At 38.6% G+C, this 13,478-nt stretch overlaps 1 protein-coding gene across 1 annotated transcript in view; it reads right to left on the bottom strand.

Moving 5' to 3' along the window:
* Nucleotides 1–13,478, bottom strand: part of LOC102825417 (protein enabled homolog) — a 198,639-nt gene that overhangs the window by 184,470 nt on the left and 691 nt on the right. Inside the window, exon 2 of the mRNA XM_006871160.1 lies at nucleotides 13,054–13,449. Coding sequence (XP_006871222.1) covers nucleotides 13,054–13,449 — 396 coding nt within the window. The remainder of the gene's footprint in view (nucleotides 1–13,053; nucleotides 13,450–13,478) is intronic.

Below are 13,478 nucleotides of genomic sequence, written 5' to 3'. Positions count from 1 at the left end.
TCTGCCCTGTAAATTTACTCAATCCACAATAAAAACTTAAAAAAAAAAAAAAAAAGCACTCAGACAACTCACACAAAAAGAGATGTCCACTAAACACATGAAGGGACAGTCAATCCTACTACCAATCTAAGAAATACGAATTAAAACAGTGAGATAACTTCTTCTATCAGATTGGCAAAAATTAAACAGGCTGGTAATATCCTGACTTGGCCAGAACTTGGGAAACCACTGCCGTTAATTTGATAATGTGTATCAAAAACGGTAAGAGTTCCCTTTGGTCTGGTCATTTTACTTATTATGCACTCAAGTATTTATTGTGCTCTGACAGAGGCCTACATTATGATCAATATGCACAGCAAGATCATGCAAATCCGTAACAATTCTGATTATGTTATTAATTTGGGTTTTATTCAAAGAGCAGTATGATACCATTAAAAGTTTTAGCAGGGAAATAACAATATCTGATCTCCTGGTGTGGTGCTGCAGGATAATGCACTGGACTGCAAAGTCAATTTGAACTGCAAGGTCAGTGGTTCAAATCCACCAGCTGCTCCCTGGAAACTTTATACAGGGTCACTATGAGTCAGAGTCAACTCGATGGCACTTAACAACAATATCCTGGTATGGTGCTGTAAGTAAGATAAGCACTGGACTGCCAAAGTTTGTGGTTCAAACCCACCAGCTGCTTCTCAAAAATCCTATACAGGGTCACTGTAAGTCAGAGCCAACTCAACAACACATAACAACAACAATCTCCAATAAAAAGTCCTGGTGTAGTGCTACAGGATACAAACTGGACTGCTAACCACAAAGTCAGTGGTTCAAACCCACTAGCCACTCCTCAGAAACCCTATGCAGGGTCACTATGAGTCAGCACAATAGAGCAGTCTCCAATATGAGTCAGAATCTAACAGCACCTAACAATTTCCAATTTATAATAATTCTGGCTGATACACAGGGAATTAGACTCAAGAATAGAAATGAGATAAATGATTCTGTGAAAGTAAACAGTGAATTTGAGTAAAGTGTTGTAGTTTGTGCTCTGCTAGTAATCGAAAGGTTGGCAGTTCAAATCCACCTAGTCATGCTTAGCTATCTGCTCCCATAAAGACTGTTGCTGTGTAGTGCGGTCGAGTAGGTTCTGACCCATAGCGACCCTGTAGGAAATCCTACAGAGCTCAGTTCTACTCGAACACATGGAGTCATTATGAGTTGTAATCAATGTCACAGAGTTTGGTTTTTTGGACCTGACTAGTATTAGTGAGATGAAGAAAAAAAAAAAGCACATGAACACAGAACTAGTAAGACTTTGCTGATAAACTGGATATAGAAAAGAGAGGGAAAAAATGAAATACTGAACTAAATTTACCCTAAAACATATTCAGATACAGGTATAAAAGCACATACAGGCACACCTCTTCGTATTGCACTTCACTTTATCACAAATAAATTGTTTTTACAAACTGAATGTTTGTGGCAAACCTACATCAAGTAAGTCTGCAAGCATCAGTTTTCCAACAGCATGTGCTTAGTGTCTCTGTATCAAATTTGAGTAATTCTCACAAAAGTTTCAAACTTTTCCATAATACTATTATACACTTGGAATCCTGGTGTGGCTGTAGGATAAGCACTAGATTGCTAACCACAAGATCAGTGGTTCAAACCCACCAGCCATTCCTCAAAAACCCTATACAGGGTCACTATGAGTCGGAACACACTGAATGGCACTGTTGTTCCAATTCATAGTGACCTTGTATAGGGTTTGCAAGGAGTGGATGGTAGGTTTGAACCATCAAGTTTGCTTATCCAAACCAGGACTTCCCTAAGAAAGCAAGAAATTTGTGAAACTTGTGTTATTGTATTATTTTCTTTGCTGTAGTGGTCTGAAACCAAACCTGAAATATCTCCAAGGTATGCTTGATGTTTACAACATTGTTTTTTAGAACAAAAATGGTGAGGAAAATCACGAAATGTATCCTGAAAGATTATTTAATTAAGTAGATTAAGTTCATCCAAAGCAATAATATTTTATGCAGTCATTTAAAATTATTTACATCTGTTGTTCCTTTTTGTTAATTTTTGCTTCATGTGTTTTGGTGCTCTGTTATTAAGGGCATATATGTTTATAATTGCTGTATCTTTCTGACAGATTGGTGCTTTTATCATTATAAAGCATCTCTATTTAAAAAATAAATTATATACATCTGTACTTGTTGTTGTTAAGCACCACTGAGTCAGTTCCAACCCATAATAATCTTATAGGGGTTCTGAAGAGCAGCTCGTGAACTTGAACCACAGACCTTGAGGTTCAAACTGACTTTGCAGTACAGTGCATTAAAGAGACCAATTGCAAAATATACAATGTAATATAATTCCACTTTTAAATAGTACAATCTGACTTTTATTTTAAATGCATACATATACACACAGCAAATTTGTGGTTATTGTTGTTGTTAAGTGCCATCAAGTCAGTTCTGACTCACAGTGACCCTGTACAGTGTTTCCAAGAAGTGGCAGCTGGTGGGTCTGAACTGCCAACCTTGTAGTTAGTAGTTTAGTGTCACACCACTCCTATTTGTGATTGGATACATTGGAGTCCTGGTGTGGCACTGTGGGTAAATTTGCTAGACTACAAGGTCACTATGAACCACATCAGTGGTTCAAGCTCACCAGCCCCTCCTTGGAGACCCTATATAGGGTCGCTGTGAGTCGATATGAACTTGATGGCACTTAACAACAACAGCAACAACCCATTACATAAAAATTAGAAAGCTATACACCAAAATATTGTATTTCTAGATGGTTTGGAGTTGATATTTTTCATACCCTCTGAAATCTGAAAAATCTGTATTGCTTTAGTGAAAGGAAAAAAGCAATTTTAAAAGAAGGTGACCAAACATTTAGAGAATAACAGTAATTGGTTCATTTTCCAAAAACTAAAGCAAATGCAAAGAGAAGATATCACAAAGAAATAAAGACAGCTAACTTTTAAACAGAAAGTCTAGTTTATAAATCTTAAAAAATTACTGTTTTTAGTCACAATTTTGCTTACAAGACTAGTCTAAGATGTGTAAGAATTGTGGGGTGAGGCACATCTCAGGAATGCAGAACAAATCAGACACTCAAATATAACCAATATTTAATTAACTGTGAAATATGAACAGAAAGATCATTTCACTATAAAACAAGCAATTTGGACTCCATTCTTTACATGGCCTCTCCTCTACCAACTTGAAACAGCTAACACAGAAACCAAAAAGGAAGGGGACTGAGCAACTAACTTTAAAGCACAGTTAGTTAAAGGTAGTCATTTTGATTTCATACCATCAGATGAACTGGTTACTCAGTCCTTTAATAATGTTAAGACTTCATTCCGTAAAGAAAAAAATTTTTCTGGTGTTTGAGACATATCCTAAACAGACCTAGAAAATCACCATGAAACAACTTTTGAAGATTTCAATGGATTTGCTTCATCATTTTATTAATGACCGTAGCCATCCTAATCCTACCAATTCAGCACCAAAAAGGCAGGTCAAAGGAAATAAAAATAAAACAAGGGAGTCCTGGTGTAGTGCTGAGGGCTAATGTGTCAGACTGTAAACTGCAAGGTCAGTGGTTCAAACTCACCAGCTTCTCTTTGGAAACCCTTTACAGGGTCGCTATGGCTACGAATCGACTCAGCAGCACTTAACAACCACTGAAGAGATGGCTACTCCCTTAGCATGAAGTTTGGCTCCAAAATTTGTTCAGGTTTCTCAAAGATAACACTATCCATGTTTCTACAACCTTTTTTGCTCCCTTCAGAAAAAACCACCACCACAATGGTTTTGTCTTCGTTTTCTTCTTTAGAAAGCTTGAAGATGTCAATTTAAAATATTAATCTAACAAAATAAAAGTGACAGAAAACAACAATAAAACAACTGAGGTAAGATTATAGACAATGAACACTCTATGGAGTTCAACTCTACTCTGAAACACATGGGGTGGCCATGAGTCAAACACAACTGTACTGTAACATGTTTGGTTTGGTCTGGTATTATTTGAAAATAAGAATAACCCAAAAATTGGGAGGAGGCTCTTCACAATTTGGGGAGGTGTGGTGGTAGTGTGCTGTGGAGTCAATTTCAACTCACCCAGTATAGGGTTTCCGAGGCCGTAAATATTTACAGTAGTAAAAAAACCTCACTTTCTCCCATGGAGCACCTGGTGGACTTGAACTGCTGACCCTGCAGTTAGCAGTCCAACAACCATTCACTACACTACCAGGGCTCCTTGGGAAGGTGTTGTTGTTATTGTTAAGTACATGGAGTCGGTTCTGACTCATAGCGACCTTGTATAGGGTTTCTGAGGAACTGGTGGGTTTGAACCACCTTGTTGTTTGAAGTCCAGTGCTTATCCTACATCGCCTCGCCAGGAGTCCACTAAGGAGGCATAGGGTTTTTGAAAATAGAATTCACATGACATAAACTTAACCATTTCAAAATGTGGAAGTCAGTGGCTTTTAATGTATTCACAAAGTTATACAACTATCATAACCTCATTTCAGAGCAAGCTCATCATCCTAAAAAAAAAAAAAAAAATCATAAGGTAGCGCAGTGGTTATGAGTTGAGCTGCTAATCTCACAGTAAGCAGCGCGAAACTACCAGCGGTTCTGTGGGAGAAAGATGAAGCTTTCTGCTATTGTAAATATTTACAGCCGTGAAAACCCTATGGTCTCTGAGTGGGAACCAACTCCACGACACACCACCATCACCCTCCAGCCCATGATAACCACAGAATTACTTTGGTCTCTATAAATTTCAGACATTTCACATAAATGGAATCATATAATGTGACCTTTTATAATCTGGCTTTCACTTCATTTATTTTCAAGGTTCATCCATGCTGTAAGCATGCATCATTTTCCTTTTTATGGCCAAATAATATTCCATTGCATGAATATGTCATGTTTTAGAACATCCATTCACCAGCTGAGGAATATTTGGTTTTGGTTTTCTGTTTTGGCTATTATGAATAATGCTGCTATGAATATGTGTGCACAAGTTTTTACATGAACATATGTTTCCATTTATCTCAGTATATACCTAGGAATAAAATTGCTGAAATTGCTTAGGTTATATGGTAACTATGTTTAACTTTTTGAGGAACAGCCAAAACTATTTTTCAAAACAGGCTACACCATTTTACATGGTTTTTCACATTCTTAACATAAACATAAAAAAAAGCCATCAGACTTTTATAGAAGGAACTTACTCTCATCAAGCCCATTTTTGTGCCATATGTTTTGCTAGAGTTTTGTATCGTTTCTGATCTAATTTTCTCAACAACTTTATAATGTAGACATTATCTGAATTTTAGAAAAGAAACTCAAAGCTCAGAAAATGTTTGTAACCTGTTATGTGACAATAGAACTGCCCCGTAGGGTTTTCTACAGTACACTATGGGAGCAGATTAGCAGGTCTTTCTCTCATGGTTTTGTGTCATACCGAAAAGAATGCTTCAGAAAGTTGCATGTTAACTAAATTTATCAGAAACAGAAGCTTTCCTAGGTAAACACTTAAAGCAGTTCATCAGGCCTTCTCGGGTACCTCTGGATAGACTAGACTGGAACATCCAACCTTTTGGTAAGCAGATGAACATGATAAGCATTTCCCACATTCATAGTTACTTAAAATAAAACCTACCTATAATCCATCTGTTGTTGTTGTTAAGTGCCATCGAATCGGCTCTGACTTATAAGCAACCCTGTATAGGGTGGTTTCTGAGGAACAGCTGGTGAGCTTGAACCACAGACCTTGTGGTTCAAAACGACCTTACAATCCAGTGCATTATTAACCCACAGCACCACACCAAGACTCCTATTAGCTTCTACCATCAAAGCTGTATGCACAAAAATATCTGGATATTTTCTTCATGAATACCATAAACTACCACTTATTGGTATTTAAGCACTGTAAAGAATCAAAACAAAGCAGGAATTGAGTCAAGATAAGGTAAATCAAAGAATAGCTTAAGATTGTTGCTCAAAAATATTTACATACCCAATGATTTAAGCAACTAAATAACAGAAATATTACTAATTCAACATTCAATGAGAAAGTCAAAGAAACAAGGTCCTCAAAACAGCTTTGGATTTTAGAAAACCTGGGTCAGGCACTCAGGCCACTTCTGAACTGGATGATAAAACAAACTCCACACCTATTCTTGTATGTATGCAACTTGTGTTCATTTGTTTGTTTTAATAACATTACATTTATTATATATGGTAGCACAGTGGTTACCAGTTGGTCTGTGAACTTTAAGGTCAGCAGCTCAAAACTATCAGCTGTTCCGTGGGAGAAAGATGAGGCTTTCTGCACACGTAAAGATTTACAGCCTCGGAAACCCTATACAGGGTCGCTATGAATTGGAATCGACTCCACGGCACATCACCACCACCACCAAACACTGTACTCCTACAGTACCCAGTGGAGTCCTGGTGTGGCACTGTGGGTTCATGCACCAGACTGCAAAGCCATTTGAACTGCAAGGTATTTGGTTCAAGCTCACCAGCTGCTCATTGAAAACCCTATACAAGATCGCTATGGGTTGTAAACAATTCGACGGCACTTAGCAATAGTACGCAGTACAGCTTCTAGAAAATTACAAGTGCTCCAAAAATGGCGGTTGCTAATGTCAGCAAATAGATTGCAGAAAAGAACATCAAAGTACATTTTATGTTAAGTCATCAAGTCAGTTTCAACTCACAACAACCCTGTATAGAGTTTCTGAGAAGTAGCTGGTAGATTTGAACTGCCGATCTTCTGGTTAGGAGTCCAGTGCTCATCCTACAGTGCCACACCAAAACTACCAACATTTATATGTTGTTAAGTGCCATCGAGTTGATTCCAACCCATAGTAACTCTGTATAGGGTTTCTGAGAAGCGGCTGGTGAGCTTGAACTGTCAACCTTGCGGTTCAAACCAACCTTTCAGTTCTGTGCATTTAACATTAATGGCATTAAACATTAACCAGCAGCACCACACCAGTACTCCAAACATTTATATGGACAACCACTATTTACCAAGCACTGTGCTAGTACCATAGATAGAAAAATGCAGTTCCTGTTCTCAAAGAGCTTAAAATGAAAAGGAGCAGGCTGACGCAGAAAGCTGTATAAATAATCAATGCAAAAACAAAATATATGCAGCAAATATAGGAACACAGAGGAATACTGGAAGGCAGTTAAGACAAGGACTACTTCCCAGATGGTCTATGAATCAGTCCCCTTCCTGCTCAGGTCCTCTCTTTAACTTTTACTGTTGTTCTTTTCCTCAGATACCATGAGAGTCAGCTCCCAGGCCGTGGAGACCCCATGTACAAAGGAATGAAATGCTATCTGGATCCGCACCATCCCACGGTTGGTTGAGGATCAACCGTTGCAATGTATAGATAGGATTATCACTGACTGATTTTCAGAAGTAGACCACAAGGCCAGTCTTTGTAGCCTGCTTTAGTCTGGAAGTTCTGCTGAAATCTGTTCAGCATCATGTTGTTGTTAGGTGCCATCAAGTCAGTACTGACTCATAGCGATCCTATGCACAACAGAACAAAACACTGCCCGGTCCTGGGCCAAGCTCACAATTGTTGCCACGCTTGAGCCCACTGATGCTGCCACTTGGCCAATCCATCTCGCTAGGGGTCTTCTTTTCTCTGACCCTCCACCTTACCAAACATGGTATCCTTCTCCAGTGACTGGTCCCTTCTGACAATATGTGTGAAGAAGTATGAGAGATGAAGTTTGGCCATCCTGGCCTCTAAGGAGCACTCTGGCTGCACTTCTTCCAAAACGGATCTACTGGTTCTTTTGGCAGTCCATGGCACTTTCAATATTCTCCTCCAACACCATAACTCAAAAGCATCAATTCTTTTATGGTCTTCCTTATTCACTGTCCAGCTTTCGCATGCATATGAAGTTACTGAAAATACCATGGCTTGAGTCAGTCCTCAAACGGACATCTTTTTTCTTCAACACTTTAAAAAGGTCTTGTGCAGCAGATGTGCCTAAAGTAATATGTCGTTTGATTTCTTGACTGCTGCTTCCATGAGTGTTGATAGTTGATCCAAGAAGAATGAAGTCCTTGACAACTTCAATCTTTTCTCCATTGATAAGAATGTTTATTGGTCCAGTGATGAGGATTTTTGTTTTCTTTACATTAAGATGCAATCCATACTGAAAGCTATGGTGTTTGATTTTCATCAGTAAATATTTTTAAGTCCTCTTCACTTTTGGGAGCAAGGTTTTATCATCTGCACATCACAGGTTGTCAATGAGTCTTCCTCCAATCCTGATACCACGTTTTTCTTCATATAGCCCAGCTTCTCAGATTCTTTGCTCACACAAACCACCACTGAGAGACTGAGCATGAAGTGCATGGGTAGGAAATCAAGGCCAGGTCTCCCGCAAGAAGGCAATAATTCTACCACTCAGTTCCATCCACTGATTTCAAAGGAGGGAGAGAGAAAGAAAAGGGAAAGATCGCTTTACGTTGGCAGAAGGAAAGTTTAAGTATCTCCTTCCTACCCTACAATACCACAAATATGGGATCACATTTTCCAAGTCCTTCTTAAACTCATGATAAAGACCGGGTGTGTTTTACAAGTTATACAATCACCCCAGATTTAAACTGTGTCTAGGATAAGTTACCAAAACCACCAGTCCAGTATGTAATTTCTTCTACACCAGTCAAATAGGAAATTCCTGGTTATTCTGTTTATTCCAACAGCGCTAACCAAGTATCAAAAACCCTGAATTCTGTATAAACTTCAGTAAATTTTCTCTGTTGATCCATCAAGATTTATCCACTTAATAAATATTTATTAAATATCTACCATGTCCAGATAAAAGATACTGTCACAAAGAAAAAAATTGGAAAATTCGGTTCCAACTCCTAAAATAACATCTGTGGAAAAGTCACATATCTACCGGACACAACATATAGAAATGAAGACCCAGGGGAACAGAGACTACTGTTTGTATCCCTTCATGGATCTCCCACTTAACAGGATTATTTCCATTTTTAGCAGTTTGTTCAATTAACAGTGAGTTGGCATATAAAACCTGGATTTTCTGACCCTTCACTGTATGGAACTTTAAAATGTTTATCATTACCATAAATGAAAGTAACAAAATAACTCACAATTAAGATCTTCAAAGAACAAATATACTTGATTGCTTACTTCACCTACAAAAGAAGAAGGTTGGACTAGATCACAGACAACTAGGTAAGGGCATTTCAGGCAACACCCTCCAGTACCACTCTGAGAGACCAGGTCCCAATCAAATATTACTATTCAATCTTAGCACTCTCATCACATTCGAAAATAGCACTCTGGTCCTTAACAAGATGGCTGTTTTGTGCTTAAATACCATGAAGTTGATTCCACCTCAGGACCCTGTACAGGGTTTCCAAGGAGTGGCTTGTGAGTTTGAACCACCAACCTTGTGGTTCAAGCCAACCCAGCACTTAGCCTACAGTGTCACACTAAGCAAAACATAACCTCTTTGCCATCTTTGACCTAGGAACGTGAAGTAAATTGTCCAAAAGTTTTATACTAAGTTAAAACAGAAGAGGAGTAACGTAATTGTTTAAGACTTACAAATATACAAAGCACTTTCTCTTCTATTATCATTTGATTCTCAACATCCAGTAAAGGAGGCCTGGTGGCACTGTGGTTAAGCACAAGGCTACTAACTGAAAGATCAGCTGTTGGAACCCACCAGCTGCTCTGAGGGAGAAAAATGTGGCTATCTGGGTTCCATAAAGATTTATAACCTTGGAAACCCTGTGTGGCAGTTCTATTCTGTCCTACAGTCAGAATCAACTTAACGGCAGTGGCTTTGGTTGGACCCAGGAAAGAATTATTTCTATGTTTAAAGAAACTTTAAAAAAAAAAGCCAACTTGGATTATGTGATTAGCTCAAAGTCATCCAACTAGTAGATGACTTGCTTAGACAAATCATTACAACCCTATTATGCTTTCTTACATGATAAAACAGATTAGCAAAGTCACAGTAGTAGAAGCTGGATTATTTGATACAGACACAAGTATGTCAAACCCAAATATTCTAAGCTCTTCTTTGCCACTAGGCTATACCCAACTATTTAGATCATACAAACTCCTTTCTTTAAAAAAAAAAAAAAAATTTATCTTGAGTAATTAACCAACTAATAAAAAATGTACTCAGTTAAAAAGGCATTGTTGTTAGCTGTCCGAGTCAGTTCCAACTCATAGTGAAAGCTAATTCAATCACAAAACAGCTTATACTTTTGAACTATTACATAAATAAAATATAAAACTAGAACTGACGAGTTGGATATGACACCAAAAGCAGTTTGATGTTTTTTTGTCTCAGACTTTCCAATGACTTGAATAAGTAAATACACTTTTTACTTTTTAATTCTCATCTCTAAGCAAAACATTAATAAGTAATTCAATACATATAATTTTACATGTATGAAATACTTTTATGACTTTCAGGAATGTAAAATAGCATTTATTTCCTTCTATGTTAAGATTTACTCCATTATATAAGTAATCATGCTATTCTTAATATTAAAGTCAATTGAGAGATCTTAACACATAGACTTAAACCAAAACATGTTTATGTCCTCTTCAGAGTTCTGACCAGCTTAAGTGGAAATTCCTGCCCAGGAATTCCTACTTCTGGATGATCTTTTAAACATTAGAACTAGTCCTTAATAAAAGGACACAACTTAAGAGGCTAAAACATGTATGTCTTACAATATTTGAAAGCATCCCTGAGACTAAGTCAAATGCTCATAATAATTTGAAAAGTCCTTTTTAAGCATCTCCAAAGCTTTTGCAACCAGCTCAAGAACATTTTAACCCCCATCAACACCAGACCACCCTAGTTTTACCCGAATCTAAGCAAATGTACATACATTGAAATTGTACAACCCACCTACCAAATAACCCAGTGCCTTTCAAAGTGAACCGCTGATCCTCTTTTCTGCTCTTAAATTATTCAAAATTAGCCTACAAAGAATTTCTGTAGACTGTTTGAACAAACTTTTCAGACCTGTATACCATGTTCTGTACATATGCTACTAGAAAGCGTCTGTGATTCCTCCTCCTCCTCCATACTTAAAACTGAAGAATAGAACAAGGAAAGAGCTGCAAAGTAGAAAAGGAACTTTTAGGTGAAGACTTAATTTACCAGTGACAGATTGACAACTATGCATGACAGCGATTAAACATCACTAAATACTAAAAAGTGTAGGTATTTTGTTCACAACTTCTGGCTTAGACAAACTTACAAGCATTTTTTTCTTTTAAAACTATCCCATTTTCACTGTTTTACATTTCTTAATATTAGTATTAATTTACCCAAAGTTTAGGGGAAAAAATGGTTAACTTCTGGCTGCAAGATCACTATAGTTAAGTCTCTAAAGCAGACATCAACAGTTTATAGGCATTACAATAAGTAACATTAAATTACATTTCATTGTAATTGCTGACTTTTCCAGGACATCAGTAACTTGACAAACACTGAGCTCAAATGCATGACTCAAGTTTTTCAAACTAGTTTATAACAGCTAATTATGTTTTTTTGGAATCAACTTAAGGACAACAGGTATACCCTAGCTTTAGACTGATCAATCACATTTGAAATATCTGTGAAATCCCCAAGGAAAGGGTTATTTAGAGACACATCATTAAACAAAAAATTTACGGTTGTCAAATAGAGCTTGGATTAAGAGAAACAAAATAATTCAAATTTAAAGTAAACTGAAGTGAAAACCCAACACAGACGTATCACACACACAGAAAAAATTTTAAACAAAACTAAAGTGGTCAACCTTGATAGAAAAACACATGAAAACTAACGTGTACAATGGAAATTTCTGAAATGAAAGAATTCCAATGACATGACATATTCTTGCCAAAGAGAGGGAATTTGTAGATTATATCATTCAAATCTCATTGTATTACATTATAAAGGTCTTGGCAAGGGTTGGTCATTAATTTTTAACACAAAGGAGATTCAAATCCAAAAGAACTGTAAGATTATCTCTTCTTCCAAGGAAGAAATGAAAACGAAGTAATTTACTTTATCCACAATTATTTAACTTAAAAGAAGGCCTATAAGGATGATAACGCAGAAAGGATCAGCATCCAGTCTACGAAGTCCCATTTCTCATGAAGTCGTGCACCAATCCGAAAAGAGAAGGTTATGGACACAAAACAGGCTTAGGAAAGGCTGAAAAAAATCTCCAATGAATGACACATCATGGTTTATTCTCTCACACAATTGGAGAAACAAAAAAGCAAAATATCACACCATATGTTTCATCGTTGCAATTAAAGACATAATTTACGATGGTACATTTAATTCTTTCCTTTGTGGCTAGGAAAAAAAACTGTAGCTTCTGTTTTATTGATTACACAGAGAAATGGGAGAAAGAAAGCTGCAATGCAACACAGGCTGCTACAGAGGAAGGGGGTCAGGGTTTTCCAAATTTCGCCCCCCCTCCTCGTTTACGCACCCAAACAACTTACTTAGTCCTACCTTTTACTGACACCCTAAAAAAAAAAAAATTTTTAAGGTGATAAAATTATTTACCTTCCCCCCACTATTGTGAAATTTCACCTTTGCTTAACTCCTTTACCTAGCACTTTAATACCTGCAGAGATTTCAGATCTTTCAAACTTTTCTTCCTTTTTTAATGAAACCCTAGAGTTTTGTAATCAAAAAGCATGAATTTTTTACAGATATCCCGGAAAAATACCTGTTTCCCAGCAACAAGCAAGCTTCGATTCTCGAACCCCTCCCCATCTCCAAGGTTTTGCTAGCAAAGACCGGGAGGAGGGAGCCAAGAGCAAATTAAATTTAGGAAGGGAAATCCTGGGTGATAGATGAGGATTTGAGGAACAGAGGAGGACAGTGGAGGGAGGCCCCTAAACAAGAGGGGGGTTGAGGAGGGTTACAGGGAAGAAAGCGAAATAAGAAGAGACAAAAGGGGGAGGGGGAAGGAGAGACTAGAGACCGGGAGAAGACGCGCCGGGCCGGGCGAGGGAAGGCGGGGTCCGGGGAAAGCGGGGTCGCGGCTCCCGCGGCACAATGGCCTGCCTGGCCCCCGCCCCGTGCGCCCCTCACCTCATGGTGCCGGCGGCGCCCAGGGTTCCCCAACAGCCGGGAGACGCCGAGCCGATGAGGGGGGTCTCTCCTCCAGGGGCGGGGACGCAGCTCGCAGACAGGAGACAAGTGTCCGGCTCCTCCTTCGGGAGCTACACCATCTCCACGCACAAAGCCGAGGCGCCAGCCGAGAGTAAGAGAAGACGGCGAAAGAAAAGCTGGGGAGGGGGCGAACAGGCCAACGCGCGGAGCAGGTCCCCCAGCGGCCGCCGCCTCCTCTTTCTTTGCCTCCTCCTCCGGGAGCTTCCTCGGCCGCCCTCAGAGGGGTGCCCGCCG

Source organism: Chrysochloris asiatica, unplaced genomic scaffold (assembly GCF_000296735.1).
Source record: "Chrysochloris asiatica unplaced genomic scaffold, ChrAsi1.0 scaffold00161, whole genome shotgun sequence".
In the NCBI taxonomy this organism is placed as follows: Eukaryota; Metazoa; Chordata; class Mammalia; order Afrosoricida; family Chrysochloridae; genus Chrysochloris; species Chrysochloris asiatica.
This window is presented reverse-complemented; position numbering and strand designations above follow the sequence as displayed.